This window comes from Benincasa hispida, chromosome 9 (assembly GCF_027475165.1).
Source record: "Benincasa hispida cultivar pf3 chromosome 9, pf3_genome.v1.1, whole genome shotgun sequence".
NCBI classification, from domain to species: domain Eukaryota; kingdom Viridiplantae; phylum Streptophyta; class Magnoliopsida; order Cucurbitales; family Cucurbitaceae; genus Benincasa; species Benincasa hispida.
Window position 1 is genome coordinate 61,235,447 of NC_143486.1, and position 24,061 is coordinate 61,259,507.

Below are 24,061 nucleotides of genomic sequence, written 5' to 3' on the forward strand. Positions count from 1 at the left end.
TTATTTAAATGTGATTTAAATAATTAATTACTAAATTTGGGTGAGATTTAAAGTAAAGAGATACTCAAAGAATACATATTTAAAGATGATTTAAATATTTAAAACCTTTTAATATGAGATATTAGTTGGGTAAATATTTATTAATTTTAGATATAATTATTTATTTAATTTAAAATTTATGTAAAGGGGTTATCCCAGTAGGATTAGGAGTAACCCTACGAGTTCTATAAATTGGGTCCTAAGGAGCCTTTATGGAACATACTCTACATCACAATCTCTACAACTATTTTACTAAGATTTCTCTCCCAGAAAAATCTCCAAAATTTTCAGGGAAGAGTCCTTTGAAAATTTTCCTTCCCTATTATCTCTCATCTTTCAAGAGTAGTATTCACAAACTGGATCATTGCCACAGTCATAGCTAGGAAGATCTCATGGAAAGAGGAAAACTTCAAGAAGAAGACTACTGTTCATGGAGAAGATTTTATTGCCATTCTAGATCAACAAAGTTATGATGCTTACTATTTTCTTTTAGTTATTTGTATTTTTAATTCTTTCAAGAAACCAAAGAACATGATCATACGCTTATGCAGAGATTCAATCCCTTCCTACATGCATTAGTGTCATTAGTGGTGTTAATGACAAGCTTAGTGGGGGCTAAATGAGGCCGAACCATGACCTCTAAAGTCAAGGTTCCGTCGTGAGTTTAGACGAGTAGCTCTAGAGTTAGATGCATATCGATGAGACATGCAAGGACATCGAATTTAATGTCAAACGAAGTTCAAACGAGTGCTCTACATTGGTGACTGACTATTTGCCACATTTTATATGCATGGGAGGCAAAGAGAAAGATGTTTAGAATGTTCTATAGGGGGAGGCATGGTGTCAGCTTTCTACTACCCCTAGGTCTCATAGCCTTAGTGAGTTACCCCATGGTACATACATGTGTGATGGTATGGGTGAGCATTGTAAGGCAAGCGTGTCTTGAGCGTCTTCCATTGAGAATGAGATCTTATGGACAGTATTGCCCTTTCCCATGGGCTAAATGTTCTGATATAGTACCCAATATGCAGTTTTGATTAGAATGGACTTGATAAGGTTCAAGTCTCGATATATCTAGATGGACGGATGTCTAGGAAGATCTGACCCTTTGATGGCATCCAGAAGCATTAGTGGGACTCATAGTTCCTAGTTGGCACGATACTTTTCCAAGTTGTTCCAATAAATGTTGTAATGACCTGGTAAAGCTCAGTAGGCAACCATTAGGTTGTGTAAGCTCGATAGGCACCGAAGTAGACCAATGAAGCTCGATAATTATTATTATGTCCCAATAAGCCCCAATAAGTGTGTTAATCATTCGGTAAACCCCAGTAGAGTATTTTAAGCCTGTTTTTGCCTAATGAGGGATTCGAACTCATCCCGATGAAGTTTCAAAGCGAAGTAGGAGTATGATGGTCGTGTTACTAGGAACCTAGAGGATGAAGGGAGATGTGACGTTCCATTAAGAGTAGCATATGAGAGAAAATAACATAAAAGTGACGTGTATGACCAAATGAAGTTTAGTTCTGCAAGAATTGAGTTCGGTTGAGAGTTAAAGAACCTTGCCTAAGGTCTGATGAAGCTTCAAAGAGTTGAGGGAAAAATAGCTTCTGTAATTTCTTCATTTCTCTGTTTGTATATCTCTGTTGAAGTTGCTGAAAATCAATATAGCAACTAAAGCGGATGTAAACACCAATTTTGGAGTTGAGCCATGATAAATCTCTACTCTTATATTTCTTTTATTGCATCCTTAATTTTCTGTCAAGTTTATTTGCTAGCATTGTTAAAGGATATTTCACAACATGAATTTACCTACAAATTTAACGTAAGCAAGTGAATTTACAAAAAAAAAAAAAAAAGAAGAAGAAGAAGAAAAAGAAAAAATCAATTTTCAAGAGTCTAAACTTAAATTTGGTTTGTAAATTGATGGTCGAATAAAAATAAATTAATAAGATCCTATTTGGTAATTATTTTGTTTTTGAAAATTAAGGCTATGAACACTACCTTCACCTTCAAATTTCTTATTTTGTTATCTACTTTTAACCAATAATTTAAAAAACAAGTCAAATTTTGGGAACTAAAAAAAGTAGTTTTCAAAAAGTAATTTAGTTTTTTGAATTTAGCTAAGAATTAAACCATTGTAGTTAAGAAAGAGAAGAAATGTGAATGAAATAAGTTTAATTTTCAAAAATAAAAATAAAAAACCAAAAATAGGGTATTAAAGAGTTAAAAGCTAATTTTGAAAGTTCATGAATCAAATAGGCGCATTCTAACAATATTTTATTAATTGTATAATTTACTTTTACTTTCTTTTCGAAAAAAAGTTAATTAATGTTTGACACTTCAAACTTAATAAGAATATGTCTTAGTGGATATTCGAACGGTTGTTTGGATTGATTAGAGAAAAAATATATTTTTCAAAAAAGTAATTTTATTTTTTTTTTTTTTTTTTTTTTTTTTTTTTTTTTTTTAAAAAAAAAGGTTTAAAATACACTTTGAAAGTATTTTAAAAACTATTTTGAGTGGTTGTTAAATATTTTAATTTTTTCTAAATAATTTATTTTCAAAATTAAACACTTAAAAAATTAAATCAAACATATATAAAAACAAATATTTAGCATGATACTTATGTGCATTGTGTTCGTTTGTACGTAAAAAGAAAGAAAGAAAAGAAAAAGGAAAATAGAGAACTTGATGTGAAAATGAAAGTGCTTTTTTATTGTATATTGTAAGAAAGTAATTTTTTATTTTTTATCTTTAAAAGCTTACCAATTCAACAAAGTAAAACGTGTATAATAAGACGAGGATTTCATTAATCATTGAGGGAAAAAAATATAAATCAATACATGATAGCAGTATTTATATATTTAATTGTTGAAAACTTTGACCTTGTTATATATTTAAATATAATGGTTGAGTTTTTAGTCAAATTCAAAGAAAAAAAAAACTAATTTTTAAAAGTTACTCGTTTTTTTTCTTTCAAGATTTAATTTGATTTTCTAAACGATCGATAAAAAATAGATAGTAAAGTAGAAATACATCATTATAAATTTAACTGTTTTTAAAAAAATAATAAAAGGATTACAAAAGGATCTAAATAAATTCATAGTCGGAATAACGAAACGGACACTAGTGACCATTTTTTAGTGTGTTGAATGAATTAAAAAATCCGACTCAAATGAGATGTCATCCACAACTGACAACCCCCTCGGGTTCCTTGATTTCAATTCAATTCAAAGAACGAAACATAGATGAGAGAGAAGAGGATATTGGAATTAGAACACAAAAAACAAAAAAATTCTTAAAAAATTCATCGAAAGGCGTTTTTACAGATTCAAATTCAAACATGATATTTAACTTTTTATATATTAATATAGCTTTTTAAGAAACAAAAACTTATTATAATTAAAAACAAGAAATATAAAAGTTGACTTCAGATCTATCCCCAAACCCCATTTCCAACACTACGGATTTTTGTTGGGTTTTGTTGTTCTTGGTTAGAAATGGAAAAGTACGAAATTATTAAGGATTTGGGTTCAGGAAGTTTTGGTGTTGCTAAACTTTGTAGGAACAAACAAACCAAGGAGCTTGTGGCCATAAAGTTCATAGAACGGGGTCCTAAGGTTAATTCAATAATTTCTTTTCTTTTTTTTTTCCTTTGAAATCAACCTTACTTTGTTTCTCATGCTTTAATATTAATTCGTTTTGGCAGGTCGATGAGAACGTGGAAAGAGAGATTATGAACCATCGATCGCTTCGACATCCAAATGTCATTCGTTTCAAGGAGGCAAGTTTTTTTTCTACTTCAATTTTTGCTTCTCATCACTCAAAAATGCATCATTTAGATTTAGGTTAAGGTTGTTAATTTTAAAATTTGCAGGTTATTTTAACTCCAACCCATTTGGGTATGGTGATGGAATATGCCTCTGGGGGAGAACTTTTCGAAATAATTTGTAATGGGGGTCGTTTTTCAGAAGATGAGGTCTATTATCTATCTATGCTCTCTCTCTCTCTCTATCTCTTATTTACTTCTAGTTGTCTGATCATGTAACTCTAGTTATGCGATTTTGTCATTGTCATATCCGATATCTCATTCCATTCAACTTCTTTTTACCTAAATTACCATTTGTTCATATGTTTTATTTTACCAAATCTACTTATCAAATGAGCAAATTTTTAATGAATCTTGACTTTTAAATGGCTTACCAAGTCAGAGATCATTGAAATTTTTTATTTCGCATGAGCATGATTATAAAGAACACATAAACAAAAACAAAGTATAGAAACAAATAGTGATTATTTAGCACAAAAAAACGAGTCATACTAAAAGGGGTTTGATGAAATTTATGATTTTTGTTATTCGATGTTTTGGTAATATAGGAGTAGAAGGATGAAGGAAAACTTTTTTTTTTTTTTTTTTTAGTTTTTTATAAACACTAATCTGAAGGTCGAGAGAAATAGAGAGAGACAGAGCAAAATGGAGGTTTCATGTTAGAGTTTCAACCTCACTATAATGATATTTAAATAAGCTTAAATACTACAAAATTAAGAGAGACCCAATGGACTTTTAGATATGGAAAATAGATTAACTAAATAACATGACATGATATAAAATACCACAGCACAAGGTGCTTCCATTTCCAGCAAAAAAAGAGAGCTAGATGGGAGATTTTTGTTTTCGAGATTCCGATGGGAAGATGAAGAAGATGGAAAGGAGTCCGTAGAAGTCGAAATTTTGAAGGGGAACCCAACAAGGAGGCATTGAGATTTGTGAGATATCTTTTTCTACCTTGAAAAGATTTTCCATCTCCCTTTTCCTCTCATTTTATAGATATCGATTTTAAAGATAATCTTTAAGGATAAGGATGATTTTTTTTTTTCAAAATGAAAATATTACGTGACAGCATTTGATTGGACCATATTTAGGATGGACCAATCGAAATGACAAGGTATGCCTGGATTTTAAGAATGATAAAATAGCATTGAGAGAAGATTGAGGAGATGAGTTTCCACTTTTTGGCCTCACATCGGGGAACTCCTCGCCAGAGCCGAAGACTGGTTGAATTTCTTAAGCCGACGACCGAATATTTGATTTTACAGCAGGTGGTGTGCCATTTTTAATTTCATGGAGTGGAAGAATGCCCATTTAGGGCTCTGATACCATCAAGAGAAATAGAGATGACAAAAGAAATTTCAAGAGAAAATGACCTTAACCAGTCTCCGATGAACAGAAAATGCTTCTTTAATTTTCAAGATCTTGGTGGCCTCAACAATCAATACCCCAGTCTTCTCTGTCCGCATGAAACCTTTCTAACGTATTGACCCATCACATCATTGTCACAAGCAATAATTGAAATGAAAAATACTTATTTGCATCTTCGAGAGTACTTATCTTTGTGCATCCTACAAAATTGTTCTATCATAATTTGATATGTGGTAAATTATTTTTATTTATTTTTCAAAATATTATAACTATTTTTTGGTCCGAGTGATGGGAGAGGGAAGTATAGAGATAGATGCATTTTGAGATGCACCAAAGTATTATCCTAATCAAACTGCATCGTTGCCACTCTTTATTATATTTTTTATTTCTCACTACAATTTTTCTAATTTACTCATTTATCTGTATGTTTCTATTATATCTTGTACTCTTAGCTTTAATCTATCTCGCTAAGATGTGCTTAGTCCCACTAACATAAAATTTATACTATCAATTTTGAGAGTTAACTAGGTTCAATTCCAACGTCCAACATATTGTTAAAAAAAATAAAATAGACTTCACTAGCTGTAATTATCTCTTTTATTTGCCTTGTGCATTTTCTTGTATATCAAATATTTCTTTATTTCTTAGGAAAAAAAAATTAGAGAATAAAAAACAATTATCAAATAAGTTATGAAAGGGGTTGCAAATGACTAAAAACTTTGTTATCTCTGGATTCCATCGACTTCGGGCTTTGGGGCCCGACACCCAAAAAGAAGAATTTGTAGGTTTGTGATATTTGTTTAAACCCTTTGATCTTATTGATACAGGCAAGATATTTCTTCCAACAATTGATTTCTGGAGTTAGTTATTTTCATTCATTGGTAAGATTAAAAAAATAAGCTAGACCTTATACGGTTTGTTGTTTAAAAATCATAGACCATATTTTTGTTTGACACAATGCTTTGTGAAGGAAATATGTCATAGAGATTTGAAGCTAGACAATATTCTTTTAAATGGATACCCAGCCCCGCGCTTGAAGATCTGTGATTTCGGCTACTCCAAGGTCTCTTTTAATATATGAGAATTTTATTTGATCATTCTAAGTTAACATGTCCTTACCTATGTCGTTGGTATCGTCAATTTGTTTTGCAGTCATGTCAATTGTATTCAAAACCAAATATAACAGTTGATTTTAAGACATACGCAGCGCCAAAAGATCTAGCAAAAGAACAATATGATGGAAAGGTATCTGAGATAATACAACTGCAATTAGATTATTACAAAGTGTACTGCTAAATTCCTTTGGCCTTGTTTTGAGATATAATCATATCTACATTATCTTCTCTTCTCTCATGTGTTTTAGTTGGCAAATGCATGGTCATGTGGGGTTACTCTCTATGTTGTGTTGTTGTATTGTCAATTTGTTGTGTAGTTATACCCATTGCATTCAACACCAGAAACAAACGTTGGTTCTCCAACATACGCAGCACCAGAGGTTCTAGTAGAAGGACGGTATGATGGAAAGGTGGTTTTGCACAATCCAATTACAATTACGTTATCATCGCAAAATCATTTGCTAAAAATTCTTTGATTATGGTTTTGATTCATGCTAAGTCAATCATAATCATATATACATTGTCTTCTCTTTCGTTGTGTGTTTTAGATTGCAGACGTGTGGTCGTGTGGAGTTACTCTCTATATTATGTTGGTTGGTGCATATCCTTTTGAAGACCCGAGCGAACCTAAAAACTTCCAGAAAACTATTACGGTCAATTACTTTCCCTACTATATCCTTATTTTAGTAAAGTTATCACCTTTCTCACTTTTTCTTTGTTCTTCCATAGCGAATAATGGCTGTACAGTACCAAATACCAGACTATGTTCAAATATCTCAAGATTGTCGACATCTACTCTCTTGTATCTTTGTCCGTAATCCCACGAGGGTATTTTTCTATGACAAACTAGTGTGTTTTTTCTCATTTCCTTATTTTGAGTTCTAAATACAAAATTATCTTCACTTTGTTAGTTTTGTTTGATATTCTGAATCGAAACTTCTAAAAGGGTAAAATGGTTGATTAGCCTCCATATAATCTACCACATTGAAATCTATAAATTTAATCACAAAATACAAATTATATTTTCACTTTACTACCACATTTTTTTTTTGTTTTTTTGAAAAAAAAAAACTAGTTAAAATTTTAGTTTGTAAAATGTAGTGAAGTCACATTCTTTGTTTTCAATTTTTAACTTCATTATGATGTTGGGTTATATCACTTTCTCATCAATGTAATTTATACAATATCGACACAATACAACAGAGAATATCGGTGAAAGAGATCAAGAATCACCCATGGTTCTTAAAGAACTTGCCAAGAGAACTATTAGAATCATCCCAAAGAATATATTACCGGAGGAATCATCTAACCTTCTCTTCTCAAAGTGTGCAAGAAATCATGAAGAACCTGGAAGAGGCAAAAAACCCACCACCATCATCTACAAGAATGATCAGCTTTGGAGGGGGAACTGAAAAGGATGACGAGGAAGAGCACGAAGATGAAGAATTAGAGCAAGATGTAGAAGAGGAAGATGAAGACGAGGAAGATGAAGATGAAGAATCAGAGGAAGATGAAGAAGAGGAAGATGAAGATGAGGAAGATGAAGATGAAGATGAAGATGAAGTTAAGGAAAATGAAGAAGTGAAGCAAGATGAAAGGGAGGAAGATGAAGCAGAAGATGAAGTGAAGGACGATGAGAACAATTGTACTATACAGTAATATTTTTGTTTCCATTAAATTTGACAAAGATGGAAATTTAATTAGAATTATAGAAAACTGTCTATCTGTATATAGTTTTCATTTTTATAATCCTAAAATGACATCAATATATAATTACATACAATTCAACTAAATTTTTGCATTCCATTTTTTTAATATAACATAATCAAATTACACCATTATTCCGATTTTTTTTTTTTTTTTTCAAATCTCAATTTACCTCATTATTCCAAATTTTATTTCTTTCTTTTTTGTATTTTATATTGGGTTTTTTTTTTTCCCTTTTCATATGTTAATACAGTGTGAACTTTTAAAGAAATTACAATATTTAAGTGATAATTCATCTTTTATTCTTAATGATTTCAAGTAAAGCATCCCTCTTTTTTTTTTTTTTCTGACAATTATTCCTCCTGCTATGGCTTATCAAGGTCTAAAGATGTATTTTTATGGTAAGTGGGATGTTGGAAGCATGTGATGGACACTCTCGAATAAATAATCAATAAAAGATTATTTGAGAGGAAACAAAACATTTTTAGTTGAAAGACGTTTCAAACTTGGTTCACACTTTTAATCGAACTCTCTTTATGTATTCTTCTCTACACATTTGGTTGCGTTTTCAATACTTTTGTATTGAAAACTTATAACTCACACCTTAGTTAGACACATAAAACACCTTTAAAGTCCTATATTAATTTATTAGTGTATCTAACTCTCTCCAATACATGACATTACCAACTCTCATCAATTAACTCACATCTTTTAATTCATTTATAACTTATCTAATTACAACATGTTTAATTTTCAGCATCCTCCCTTAAACATGTTTTCTGAAGACTCCAAGCAAAGTTCTCAACTTGTTAAATACATCAATTTTGACTAGCATCATGAAAATATCTGCAATTTGATCTTCAGTCTTCACATATTCAACTTGAACCTCCTTTCTTGAAGTACAGTCTCTGATAAAGTTAAATCTTGTATCAATGTTCTTGCTACGATCATGGAACACCAGATTCTTTGTTAGAGAAATTGTTGACTTATTGTCAACATGGATTACAGTAGCATCATCTTGCAAATTTCCAACTGTCATAAGCAAATTCCTTAACCAAATTGCAAGACAAATACATGAGGCTGTAGCAACATATTTTGCCTCACAAGTAGATAATGCCACAATAGGTTGTTTCTTAGAACTCCAAGTAAATGTAACCAACAAAGAACACATATCCACTTGTACTTTTTTCTCATTACCATCTCCAGCCCAGTCACATTACAATAACATTCAAGCTTGAATTCCTTAGATGAAGAATAAAATAATCCATAATCAAGTGTACCTTTGAGGTAACAAAGGATTCTCTTTGCCACTTTCAAATGAGTAATCGTAGAAGATTTCATAAATCGACTCACCAATCCAACCTGAAAAGAATATCTGATCATGTGCAAGTCAAATATCTCAAACTCCCAATGAAGCTTTTAAAATATGAAGGATCAACGACATCTCCTTCTTCATATTTGGACAGTTCTATCCCAATTTCAATCGGAGTTGTGACAGAATTATAATTCATCATCTTGAACTTCTCTAGAATTTCTCTAGTATATCGTTCTTCAAAATCCAAACTGTTTGATTCGGGACACCCTTTAAAACATAAATTTTAAACTAAAGAAAATTATCTGAAAAATAAAATCTCTAACACTTAAACTCTGTAAAAAGCTGATTAATGAAAAGAAAACTGTAAAACATGAGAAGACATATGAACTCAAATGCGGAAGCATTTTCTAGTCCCTTTGGCATTATCACGGATTCCTCTTATCAGTCGTCCGAGTATCCTTGTGCTTACCTGAAAAACATGTAAACATAAAGGATGAGTATAAATACTTAATACATGACCCATTACCGGGATCAGGCTATGCATTCACATGTAGTGAATGCTTGGGCTAGTGGGACAATCATACTGTAACTGCTTTTGAATGGCTAACTAAGACGATAACCTATCTCGCATTAACTCTATGTCTAGTGGCCAAATAGCACACCATCAAACATGGGAAATGAAACATGAACGTGAACGTCTAGCGGCCCGAAGGCACACTGTCAAAAATGAAAAAGTAACATGAACATAAACTTGTCGGTTCAAGCATGTCTAACTGCCCGAGGCATACTGTCAAACATGGAAAAGTAACATGAACATGAACTGTTGGTTCACACATGTCTTGCGACCTGAAGGCACACCATCAAACATGGAAAAGTAACATGAACATGAACCTATTGATTCGCACATGTCTAATGACTTGAAGGCACACCGTCAAACATGAAATTAGACTTGTCGGTTCCCTAAAATAAAACATGCGTCGAGACGAGACGGTATATCACCCTTACTAGTCTAATCATGCATTACATATATAAATTTTATGAGTAATACCACAACTCAGATCATAAAATAACATACAGATTCAAACATACTCAAACTTTTCATAATATTCATATAACAAAAAAGATATCACAACTTCCAAATTTGGAATCCATAATTAATAAATATCTTGATAAATCTAAATTAGGGCACCTGGTGTCACAATCGCACCTTCGTAAGGGTCTCAAGGAAATTGTGGAGCACTTGTTCTCGCCCTCAAACAAGTCAGCCAATCCAAATCTGAATAGCCGATGGCACAATGGGCGTTTGTCACAACCTCCAACCCCGTTCTTTAGCAAATGTTTTTAAAAACGGGTTTAGAGGAAAAGGTTTTCGCAAACGATTGAAAGCATGTGTAAACAATGAGCATTAGTCGTACAGCTAGAAAGCAATAAGCAACAACAACACGATTTTATAGCATACAACTCACTGGTATGAGGATATGATGATTAATCTTACCCCCATATAGCGCATTCTGAAGAAAAACACATCTTCCACCCTTGCATATGGAAATGGGCGAGTGGTCACACATTAAGAAAAATACATAGAAAGTAAACTACCTAACAAAAGGAAATACATAGGATAAAAGCATAGTAAAAAGAAGTGGTTGACTTCCCTGTCAACCGACTCTGCTTGAACTTAAAAAATTATTGAGCAGTTGCCTTGAGGTCTTCCATGCGCTCCCAACGAACTTCTCTGTCTTGGAGGCTTTTCCACTTCTCTAGGAACACTTATAAACCTGATCCTGCTCTTCCAACTCTATCACTTCTTCTAGCAAGATTTTCATCGACTTCTTCCTCTGTCATTCTCTTTGTCATGGCAAGAAGATAGGCCAGCACCCTTTGTTTGTCATGACATGGTCGGGATAATAGGGTTTCAGTTTACTTATATGAATGACAAGATGAATCTCCATCCATGATGGTAATTGCACCCGATAAGAGGCTTTCCCAACCCATTCGATGACTTCCACCAATCCTCTATAACAGCTCACGAGGTGATGTTCTCTTTGGCCTCGGCATCGAAACTGTCTTAGGCATAATCTCACTCGAACTTTGTCCCCTAGTAGGAACTCTCTGTGTTTAGGTTGCTTCTTCTCTTTAGAGGTAGGGACTTATGTAAACTGTCTGGCTCGACAACGTGACATTTTTCCAACACACACAGAATGTCTTGAGGGGCCTTCTCATTTGTGGTTTCACCTGACTCGTGGGTAAGGTCCTTCTCTAGTTGGAGTGCAGAGATCATCTTTATCCCATTTGGCTGTTTGATCTCAGCATGCACAACGGTGGGCGTTCACCCAGTGATTACTAAATAATTGACGAGAGGTATCGGTATTACCTTGTGCTCAAGCAAGAATTCCATCCCCAACACTACGTCAAATTCATCCATTTTGACGCTCACGAAATCGGCAGGGCCGCTTCAATCCCCCAACTTTATGACTGTTCTCTTCACTATTTCTGTAATAGGGAAGGCCATAGAGTTCACTGCTTTCATTTTACCTGTGTTTCCTTCCCAACAAAGATTCAACGGTCTGACTTCTATTTTGAACATAAAATTATAAGTGGCTCTTGAGTCGACCGTGGTGCTTTTGGCTACTCTATGGTTGACCCAAGCATCTACATATAGTCGGCCGCGATGCTTTTGGCTATTCTATGGTTGACCCAAGCAACTACATACATCAATCTGCCTTTTTGTGATTATTTTATTTCTCCCATACTCTACTGGAGGGCACCTAAAAAAATTTGGGACCCAACTCGTCGAGTTCCATCTTCCTCTACTTGTATATTCTCATCCTTTACCTGAAAAACTTTGCGTTTCGTGTTTGAGACCAATGAGGCTTGCAAAGCATTAAAGGTTGCTCGTTTTAGACATTTGTTCGCCTTGTGTTTCCTTTTACATATATAACAGGACAGAAGCCAATAAAAATTCTGCCCCTACCACGTATTTCCAGTCGTCTACAAAGGAGGTTTGTCGTCACTATTTCTCATTGAGCTCGAACCGTTGCTTTTTCTCCCTCTATTAGGGGATCTCGAGTGTTGCCTCATCTCTTGACATTCATTAGTTAAGTCAAATAATTATTCAGCCACTGCATATGCGGCTGGAAGATCCTGTATTCTCTGTAGATACAATTTTGTTTATGCCCACAGTTTCAGGTCTTCGACAAAACGAAATTTTTTTTCTTTTTCAGACATATCTCTTATTTGCAACATCAACTCGTAAAATTGTTTCACATAGTCCCTAATAGTGCCAGTATTTTTTGGATCGTCATCGGGACGATGTCGTGATTAAGTGGGGGAGAGTGTTGCAATCCCACGAGGTCGAAAGTGGATTGCATCCCCAAGTGTGTCATTAAGGATGATGACAGTTTCAGTGGGGGGAAAATGTCACAATCTAACTTTGAGATAGTAGATTGTGAACCCACTTGTGCAGACAGTGTAGTGGCGACACATGAGTGTCGACACATCTGGCAAAGATAGAGAATTGAGAGAACTGGCATGATGCAATTGAGGAGGATGGTGAATCATCCAACAAACAAATATAAGTGAGCAAGCATGACATGTTGAACATTAAGTGAAAGCACAAGCAACCATGTCACCGGTTGTGTCAGTGACAAGCTCCGTGGGGGCCAGTTGGGGCCCCAAGCCGTGACCTTGGAAGGTGGGGTTCCATCGATAGTTTGAATGAGTGACTCTACAGTTAGATGCATATTGATAAGATATGCAAACACATTGAATTTCTTATCAATTGGAGTTTAGACGAGTGCTCTACGTTGGTGAGTAACAATTCGCCACATTTTAAATGCAAGGGTGGAAAAGAGGAAATTGTTCGGAATGCATTATAGGGGGAGGCATGGTGTTTGCTCTCCACCACCTCTGGGCCTTATGGTCTAAGTGAGCTACCCCATGGCACATACGTGTATCATGGCGTGGGCGAGCATTACAACACAAGTGTCTTGGGCATCTTCCATCGAGAATGGGATCTCATGGATAGTGTCAAATGGCACGGGTGTGCCGACATTTTGCCCCTTGAAGGAACTCATTTTATAGAGAACCTTTGAGAGGAAGCGAATCGTCCAAATTCCATTTCGATTGAACGCATACATTTATAGTCAACAAAACAGATTATGCATCAAAAGATAAATTACAGCATGCTTTTGAAATAAGAAACAAGGTTTGGAGATTATACCTTTGAAGAACTCTTCTTCAAGTAAATCCCTCGAACTAACTCGTTCACAAACGCGTCGAAGAAGCACGAACTCTCCTCGAAGAAGTAACAATGAAACTCGAACCAAAAGATGGAGGACATTACCACTTAGTTACCTTGGAATTCTCGGTGTGAGAACCCAGAAGCAGTGGGCTTTGACTATTTTGATTTGGATGGTGTTTTGGAGTTGGAGGAGGAAGACGATCGAGGAGGTAAACTCTCTATTGCATAGAAAGACAGTCTCAATCGTTTAGTGAAGTAGGTCTATCGCATAGACTCTCTTGAAATCTTGTAGCATTTCACAACATGAATGCTTATCTACTGGAATAATAAAATAATATTTTTTTTCTTATTCTAAAAGCCACAATAACTAATTAACTTCCCACTAAGGGTGGTTAGAAAGAAAAAGGGATAATGATCCAATAATTAATAATTATAAATAAATATGATGACCAACTTATCATATTATATTTATAACCTATAGTTAATATTGCATCATATACACTATATACACTATAGTTCTTTTGCTCTATTTTATGGCATTTAATATAAATCATATTTATATTAAATTTAATAACTATAAATCTTATTCATAGAAAATACATTTGAATCATATTCAAATATTTATTCCTCTAATTAAACTAGAACATATCATATACATTATGTCAATTATATCATATATAATTGAATTAATTTAATTATATCATATATAATTAAAATCCCTCTTATTAATTTGAACATTTGAAATTAACCCAAAAATTGATTATCAACTAAATCCTTTGAGCTACTAAAGGGACCTTATGGACCTGTAGTTTGAAGCTCCAACAGTATGTGAATAACTGATTAAACTCTTTAATCATATATCCACCATCCGTTAATTGTCGGGCACTCCACTAAAGACCGACAGCTGCACTCTATGCACTATAGATATATTTCTGTGTCCATTGGATATAACCAATCAATAGTACGATGACCCTTCACAAATTGCTCGTAAGTACAGTTTGGCCAAATTACCGTTTTGCCCTATAGTTACATCTAACTCCTTAAGTACCATTGATCCCTCTAATGAACAATAGATCATAGTCCCACTATGGTTAAACCCTCCTCTGGCCAAGAGAAGGTGTGGCACCATATTGTTCAAGACTCGAAATTAGCTCTTAAAGGAGCAATTTATCTACTTACCCCAACTTTGGGGAATGAGTGAATTCCATCTGGTGTAGTTGAGTTCACAGCTCCCCAATCAGACGAATCCCCAAAATGGTAGGCTTGTTGAGTCAGAAATTTGACCACTCTCACCTATACTATTCTAAGGACCGCCCTCATAGGTAGGAGTTCACGACTCACTCAGGATTAAGCTCATGTTTATCTATGGTCATCCTAGTGAAATGAAAGTCCCTATTATGAATGACGTTATATAACGAGACTAAACATTTTGTGGTCTGGTCTTATACAAACTCCTTTGTATAGAATATCCCCGCTCGCATGTCTAATATGTGAATCATCAGGATCAGATCATTTGTAGAACTTTACAACATTTGTAATACCTAGAAAGCAGGCCATACTTGTAGTGTCACAAGGATAAGATACCCAGCCTTATCTATATACTTCAGACCATTTAGCTTATCACTTAAACATGATCCACCTGTATGTCTCCATAAAAATGTTTGAGTTACAACGATAACCATGGATGTTAGTTCATTGGTTTGTTAATAATGAAACTAAAATATCATATATTTCATAGATAGAGTGAATAAAATATCAAATATTATTAATCATAGAAATGTTTGTTCATACAAGATTTACAAACTATAGGACCCTATGAGATTTAGGGCATCAATCCCAACAATCTCCAACTTGTCCTAAAGCTAGTGGGGTGTATAAGATAATCCAATTACAAGTACACAAAACAATAAACTAGGGCACAACATGCCTAGTACAAGATCTCCCATTTGCACTTTTCCAGCCGTGGTCTTTCTTGTAGACCCATATTCTGCAGGTGCCCTTAAACACTGTAACCGTGAGGGCCTTCGTAAACAAATTAGCAACGTTGTGCTTCGAAGCTATCTTCGTGACAATCACGCCCCCTTGAAGCACAATCTCTCAGATGAGATGGTATTTCCACTCAATGTGCTTGTTGCGCTTATGACGAGGCTCACGGGAAACAGCACCACTATTATCACAATGAAGTGTGATGGGTTTTGACATGTCTAGAACTATTTCTAGACCAGTCAGGAATTTCCTAAGCAAAACGGCCTCCTTAGCTACTTCACAAGCTGCTACATACTCGGCCTCCATGGTGGAGTCTGCGATGTACCCTTGTTTGGTGTTTCGCCATACTACAACTCCTCCGTTAAGAGTGAACACTGATCTTGAAGTGGGTTTCCAAGAATCCCTATCAATTTGAAAATCAGAGTCAGTGTATCCTGTAAAGATCAAATTCTTAGAACCATACACAAGCACATAGTCTCTCGTTCTCCATAGATACTTGAGGATGTTCTTGACAATTGTCCAATGATCATATCCTAGATTAGATTGATATCTACTGACTATCCCCACTGCATAGCAGATGTCAGGTTTAGTACATAACATCGCATACATCAAACTGCCAACGATAGATACATAGGGGACCTGTCTCATTTCCTCAATCTCTTGAGGTGTCTTAGGACACTGTTCCTTAGACAAAGTAACTTCGTGCTTGAAAGGTAAAAGGCCCTTCTTGGAGTTCTGCATCTAACACTTTATCAACATCTTGTCAATATACGATGCCTGAGGCAATGCTAGCATTTTGTTCTTTCGATCCCGAAAGATCTGAATACCAAAAATAAAACGAGCATCTCCCAAATCTTTCATTTGGAATTAGGTCACTAGCTAGTTATTAAATGTAGTAAATAAGCCTATATCATTTCCAATGAGTAAGATATCATCTACATACAACACTAGGAAAACTACTGAATTGTTGATAATTTTCTTGTAGACACAAGGTTCATCAACGCTGTTATTAAAGCTATAAGATTTGATTGCAGTATCAAATATTATATTCCAAGATCGAGATGCCTGTTTCAATCCATAAATGGACCGATTCAGCTTGCAAATCTTTTTCTCTTGACCTTGGACTATGAATCCCTCGGGCTGCACCATATAACTGGTCTCTACAAGATTGCCATTTAGAAAAGCATTCTTGACATCCATTTGTCATATCTCATAATCATAATATGAGGCAATGGATAGGAGGATTTGGATAGACTTCACCATGGCAATAAGCAAGAAAGTCTCTTCATAGTCGATTCCCTCTATGAATGCATCGGGCTGCACCATATAAATGGTCTCTTCAAGATTTCCATTCAAAAAAGCATTATTGACATCCATTTGCCATATCCCATAGTCATAATATGAGGCAATGGATAGAAGGATTTGAATAGACTTCAGCATGGCGGCAGGCGAGAAAGTCTTTTCATAGTCAATTCCCTCTACCTGGGGATAACCTTTTGCCACCAGTCTAGCCTTGAAGGTATGCACCTTCCCATCAGCACCCTGTTTCCTCTTGTAGATTCATTTACAACCTATAGGTTTAACTCCATTAGGTTGATCTAGAAGATCCCAAACATAATTGAAGTACATAGACTCCATTTCGTGGTCCATGGCTCTGATCCATTCATCTCTATCAACATCCTCCATTGCCTTCTTGTAAGATAATGGATCCTCAACCTCGCCATCAGCTACCATAGCTAGGATTTCAGTTAAACCCATATAGAAAATAGGTGGGTTCACAACCCTCCCACTACGTAGAGGTTCCCTCAACACTTGAGATGGATTTGACCTACTAGATGAACTTACATAAACAACTCTTGTTGAGATACTAGGCTCTTCAACAACTCTTGTTGAAAATTCAGTAGTTTCTTTGGAAAGCTTATTCAAAACAATTTTGCTTCCAGGTTTGTGTTGCCTTATATGATCCTCCTCAAGAAACGTAGCATTTGTCGATACAAACACTTTGTTTTCTTTAGAATCATAAAAATAACATCCTCCAGTTCCCTTGGGATAGCGTACAAATAGGCATAACCTCGAACGTGGTTCCAGTTTCTTAGGATTAGCCTCAAGCACGTGTGCTGGGCAACAACGTATACTAAAATGACGTAAATTAGCTTTACAACCATTCCATAACTCCAAAGGTCTACTGGCAACACACTTCAAGGGAATGTAGTTCAGGATATAAGCTGTAGTCTCCACTACATAACCCCAAAACAAGTCAGGTAAGGAAGTGTAACTCATCATCAACCGAACAATGTCCAACAGGGTACTCTTTCTCCTTTCTAATACATCATTCTGTTGAGCTGTACCAGGTGCTGAGAGTTGGGAAACTATTCCATGTTCTATCATATAGTTTTAGAAATCAGAATCTACAAACTCTCCACCTCGATTAGATTGAAGTATTTTAATCATTATATTTAATGAATTTTCTGTTGGGATCGGATTGAAGTATCTTCAAAGAACGAGGGACTACATGCTCGTGTATGGAGATAAGGATTTGATCCTTACAGGATACACGAACTATGATTATCAGATCAATAGAGATTCTCTCAAATCGACATCGAGGTCAGTGTTCACTTTGAATGGAGGGGCTGTAGTGTGGTGAAATATCAAGCAGGGATGCATCATGAACTCCACTATGGAAGCCAAATACGTAGCCGCTTGTGAAGCAGCTAAAGAGGCTGTTTGGCTAAGGATATTCCTTTCAGATTTGGAAGTTGTTCCAAATATGGATTTACTTATCACTTTTTATTGTGATAACAACGGAGTTGTGGTAAATTCGAAGGACCCTTAGAGTCATCGTCGGGGTAAGCATATAGAATAGAAATACCACTTAATCAGAGAGATTGTGCATCGCGGTGTTATGATAGTTCGAAGATCGTGTCACTACACAATGTTGCTGATCCCTTTACAAAGGCTCTCACAGCTAAAGTGTTGGAGGGTCAACGGAGAGTCTGGGTCTATGGAACATACGACATCTTGTCTAGGGCAAGTGGGAGATGATACTGGGGTATTCCCTAGTTTATTGTATATTGTACATGTCTCTTGTATTGTACATTAGTCTCCCAAGGCATTATGACAAGTGGGAGATTGTTGAAATTGGTGTCCTAATTCTCTCGGAGTCTCGTTGTTTGTAATTATATACATTGTTTATGAATAAAATAAGTGTTATTTCATTTTTCGCATTTACTCATATTCAATAAACAAAGCTCCATGGTTATCTTATATAAACTCAAACATGTATATGAGATATCAAGTGGATCACGCCTTAAGTGATAACCAAAATAGGTCTGTAGTATAAGGGTTAAGGTGGGATACTTGATCCGGTTGACAGTACGAACACGACCCATTTTGTAGATGTTTGCAAGTGTTGTAAACTACTACAGATGGTAGATCCTGACCATTCATGTGGAGACATGCGACCGGGGGCGTCCTATACAAAGAGTTTGTATATGACTGGACCACGAGATGACTAGACTCTTTATATAATGTCGTTGATACTGGAGACTTACATCTCACCTAAAGGACCAAAGGTGATACTACTTCAATCTTGAGTGTTTTGGGAACTCCTGCTTTTGAGGGCGGTCCTTTTATTAGTATGGGTGAGAGGGGCCAGATTGCCAATTTAACATGCCTACCTTTTTGGGGACTTGTCTAATTTGGGAGCTAGGAACTCAATACACAAGATGGAATTCACTCCTTCCCCGAAGCAGGGGTAAGTAGATAGATTGGTCCCTTAAGGGTTGATTCTGGGGCTTGAACATAGTGGCCATAGCTTCTCTTTGGAAGAAAGGACTCAGTCATAGTAGGACTATGACCTATGTTCATTAGAGGGATCAGTGGTACTTAAGAAGTTAGATGTAACTACAGGGGGATAACGGTTATTGGCCGAACTATACTTACAAGCGATCTGTGAAGGTTTGTCGCACTATTGATTGGTTAAGATGGACACATAATATATTTGTGGTAAGAAGAGTTTAGCTGTCGGTCTTTAGTGTGGTGTCTGGTAGTTAACGGATGGTGGATCCCGTGACTAAAGAGTTTTGTCAGTTATTCATGTATGGTTGGAGCTTCGAGCTACAGGTCCATAAGATCCCCTTGGTAGCTCAAGGATTAAAGCTGAGGATCAATTCTTGGTGCTGATTTAAAATGTTCAGATGGATAAGAGGTAATTCGATTATATATGATATGATCGATATGGTGTATGAAATAAATCAAAGGGAGGATTAATGTTAATGAGATTTACATTAAGTGCCCTGGAATAAAAAAAGAGCTATGGTTTGTATGTTTCATGAGATGAAATACAAAAACTATAGGTTATAAATATATTATGGTAAGTTAGTTATCATTTATATTTATAATAATATTTATTATTTGATAATTATCCCTTTTTCTCTAATAAAAAATTGAGTGAGAGGTTGTTGGTGGTTTCATGGTAACCGTGAGATAAAAGGAAAAATGTTTTCCTAATTTTAATAAGATTTATTAAATGTTGATTTGAGATTCCCTCTCTCGGAAATTACTCATGGAATAGTTGTCAAGTAAATTAGATTTACTAACTGACAGCTTGGAGTTAGCTAAACGATCGTGGAATGTTGTTATATGATAGACCATCAGCTAGACGACTAGCTAAACGATCGCATAGCTTTTGCTAGACGATCACATAGCTTTTACTAAACGATTGGGCATCGACCTATATGATAGGTTGTTCCATCTCCCAATTGCTCAATCGTTTACACGATTGTTCTTCCTCCATTTTCTGCTTCAAACCAAGTCCACACAGAGCACACACTCTGGATTCTCACACCGAGAATACCGAGGTAACCTTCTTGGTGATGTCATATTCAACGCGACACAGTCGAGGTTCTGTAGAGGCCGTTCACTTAGTTTGAGTTCGATGTGATCATGAAGTGTAGCGGTCGTGTTGGATGAACGTTCGTGTGTTGCTTTGTTATTGTGATTGAGTGTTCGTGATCAAGGAACTTGAAGATGAGTCTACAAAGGTTTGTTGATTCTTCTCTTGATCATGTAGTAAAGCATGTTGTAATTTTAATTTATGCATAACCGTGGGTTTCCGTTTGTGACTGTAATTTTGATGTTCATAAACGATTGAATTTTGAAAAGATCCTTCTGCTGCTCATGGAAATCCTCGTTTCTGATTTCCTTCAATTGGTATCAGAGCCAGGTTGTTATGATATTCCTAATTTCAATTACGTTGTGAACTACTTTTACAATCTTGGTGGGTTTTAGGCATTTGTGTTTAATTGTTAAATGCTTTTGTGGGTGGCGTTGATGGATGTTTACGGGTTTAATTGCCTTTGGTTTAAAGCTTTCTTCAATTACAAAGTGTTAATTTGTAAAGGCCCCTGTGTTTTTAGGCATAGTTAACATGCTGTTGAGTCTGTAATTCAAAGAGTTTGAGTTAGTCGAGTCGTTTGTGATGAAGTTTCACAACATGGAGATATGGTTCTCAACAAAGAAGAAGACCAACAGTTGGTCGTATTGTGTAGCCTAAGGTAAATGATCATTGGGATTTATCTAAATGATTGTGTAGATTTTTCTATACGATCGTGTAGTATTTACTAAACGATCCTTTAGCTAATGCTAAATGATGGGATAAATCGTTTACTCTATCGCATAGCGTTGGTTGCCCGATCGCGTAGACGCAGGAGGTAGACGATCGTAGTGGAAGCATTTGATGCTCATCATTTAGTAAAAGGCGCGTGCTAGATGATCGTGTAGTTAGCTTGCCTCATTACATAGTTACTACCTACACGATCATGCGGTATACGATACGAAGGCGCTCGCTCAGTAATCGTTTAGGTGATGGTGCTTTGTGATAACGGGTAGAAATGCACGTTATCATAGTACTAAGTTCTTAAACAATGTTGGATTGTGTTGATAAAACATGTTAAATTGCGTCCATCAAGCATCAATTTCATAATATTGCGATCGCAAGCGTTCATCGTATAGGAACAGTTGATTTTTGTGTTTTTATGCAGAATACGCGTTGATGCAATGCAAGAATTGCGATCATGGGAAATCATTGGTCGAGTGCAACTTCACCATAAGGATTTGCGATGACTGTGTTCGCAATCATTTGCTTGAGAAGGATGGCCACAACTTGGTCACTGCAACATGGTGGGCGCATTTGGGTGAAAGGCTAATTAGTCGCGATGGGACAGAAAACTGATGACAGTCGAATCCGATTTAAGTTGACAACCGATAACGTTTACAAGTACATTCAGCTTTTTGGTGACAAATATTCGGCGCATCAGTCAGGAATTAAAGCCATCCCATCTGTACAATCATGAGAGAGAAGCTGTTGTTCACCTTATATGTTCACCTTAGAGAAGCACGCATGAGTAGTTAAACCAGTCGAATGGGTTTAGAAGAACTAAGCTAACATGACCTAGGAAGTTCATTGTTTGCGATTGTCTTGTTTTATGCTGTGCAAAATACCCTTTAGAGTTACTCGAGAGAGAGTCCAAAGAAAGAACCTAATGACTCGAGAGAGCAAGGTTAGAATTTGGACTCGAGAGAGCAAGATTAGAACTGCATAAACAAAAGATAGAGACTTAGAGATAAACTCTATTTGTCAATCTGCATCGCATGCATCCTAGAGATGGGAATGATATTATATGGTCGCCTTATTTGTGTGTGTGTCATTTTGTCATCACATAAATAAGAATAAAGGCTTATGTGTAGATCCTATAGACTTAGCGCATATATCACATGCGTTCTAGCCGTAGAAGCCATGGCATTCGCACCGAGAGGTGGTTTACTATTGTATGCATGTTGCATGATCGCATAACATGAACGCGACCTAGGAAGTGTTAGCCGAAACTTTTCTCAACACGTTCACCGCATACTCATCGCATTTCCCGTTTAATCAACTCTTTTCAAACTCCGCCGCATTTGTTTATTTTTTCATTAACACAATCTTTAAACCAACATTAATTGAGTTATCGGTTACCGCAAAGTTATCATAAAAATTTCCAACGCAATCTGTTTTCACAAGTCCCTGAGTTCGACCCTGGACTTACCAAAAAACTCAGTGAAATTTACACTTGGATTCCGCTAAGGAAACTTGAGTGCTCAACGCAATTTCATAAACACATATCATCCACATTTCCACTTTATAAAATTAAGCATCAATTTTTTGGCACTGTTGCCAGAGACTTCGGCAAAATAGTGTGCTAACGTTAATTTTTCTGATTTCTTTGCAGACTCTCAATCTTTGGCGAATTACGACCTGGAGATTGAGTAGACGTTTAGACAAGGATTGAGAGACCGCCAACAACAACCACAGACAGATAAGAAGAGATTGTGGAGCAGCCTGGAAACGAAGCACCAAATGATAACAAAGTCATGGCGAATCCAATCCTACTGGCAAACGATCGCAATAGACCCATTAGGAACTATGCATCACTAAACTCTATGATTTCTCTCCAGGAATCATGAGGCTTGCCCTCGATGGAAGCAGATTCGAAATGAAGCTGGTGATGCTGCAGATGATCCAGACTGTAGGACAATTCGGAGGAAGGCGTGGCGAGGACTCGCATGCCCACCTCCAAAGCTTTATTAAAATCTACAATACTTTTATGTTCCCGAACATCTCTGCTGAAGAAGTTCGACTAACTTTGTTCCCATTTTCTCTCTATGATCAGGCTAGGAAATGGGCATATTCTCTCAAACCGGAAGAGATCACTTCTTGGGAACAGGTCGGGAGAAGTTTATGAAGAAATATTTTCCACCCACTGAAAACGCCAGACGAAGGAAACTAATTACAAATTTTGAACAAGACATGGACGAATCGCTCAGCGATGCCTGGGCGAGGTTTAAAAGGTTTGTCAGGGATTGTCCACACAATGGTTTGTCAGACTACCTTCAAATGGAGATTTTTTGTCATGGTTTGAATCCCGCTTCACAGATCGTTCCCAATATGGCAAACGCTAATGGTCTGCTTGATAAAACGTATGACGAAGCGAATAATATCTTGGATCGTATCTCTAAGAACCATGAAGATTGGAGAGAGAGTGACCAGAGATTGAGACTCAAAGACAATGATGGAAATAATGGTGCTATTGCTTCACTACAAAACCAGATGACCGCAATGATGAACTTAATGCAGGGAATTGCGATCAATAGCCCAACACCACAAAACGAGCAAATCAACGCAATCATTCAAAACACCGCAAGGTGTGCGACTTGCGGTTATGGGCACGCGATTGAAGATTGCCCGCAAAATCCACAATCTGTTTACTTTGTAAAGAATAATCCCTTTTTGAATACCTACAATGCCGGGTGGAGAAACCACCCCAATTTTGCTTGGAAGAATCAGCAACAAAATTTCCAATCCGTGGAACAGAAAGAAGGGCCACTAGGATTCTTCCCACGTAACAACGGTCAAACGAGCA

The 24,061-nt window shown here is 36.1% G+C and overlaps 1 protein-coding gene and 1 non-coding gene across 2 annotated transcripts; one reads left to right on the forward strand and one right to left on the reverse strand.

The window, feature by feature from the left end:
* Positions 1-3,246: 3,246 nt before the first annotated feature.
* LOC120084812 (serine/threonine-protein kinase SAPK2-like) lies at positions 3,247-8,155 on the forward strand. The gene is made up of 10 exons (XM_039040631.2): positions 3,247-3,659; positions 3,749-3,823; positions 3,917-4,018; positions 6,067-6,120; positions 6,210-6,302; positions 6,392-6,484; positions 6,672-6,764; positions 6,903-7,007; positions 7,084-7,182; positions 7,558-8,155. Exons 1-10 carry the CDS (start codon positions 3,540-3,542, stop codon positions 8,011-8,013), a joined length of 1,290 nt encoding a protein of 429 aa, XP_038896559.1. The 5' UTR covers positions 3,247-3,539; the 3' UTR covers positions 8,014-8,155.
* Positions 8,156-23,412: 15,257 nt separating this feature from the next.
* LOC120087393 (small nucleolar RNA R71) lies at positions 23,413-23,519 on the reverse strand. The gene has a single exon (XR_005484530.1). It is a non-coding gene; the product is annotated as a small nucleolar RNA R71 (small nucleolar RNA).
* Positions 23,520-24,061: the final 542 nt, after the last annotated feature.

Coding starts and splice junctions, on each gene's coding strand:
- LOC120084812 (XM_039040631.2), top strand. CDS start 3,540: ATGGAAAAGTACGAAATTATTAAGGATTTGGGTTCAGGAAGTTTTGGT. Junction 4,019..6,066: donor GTCGTTTTTCAGAAGATGAG/GTCTATTATCTA, acceptor TTATTGATACAG/GCAAGATATTTCTTCCAACA. Junction 6,303..6,391: donor GTGATTTCGGCTACTCCAAG/GTCTCTTTTAAT, acceptor TTTGTTTTGCAG/TCATGTCAATTGTATTCAAA.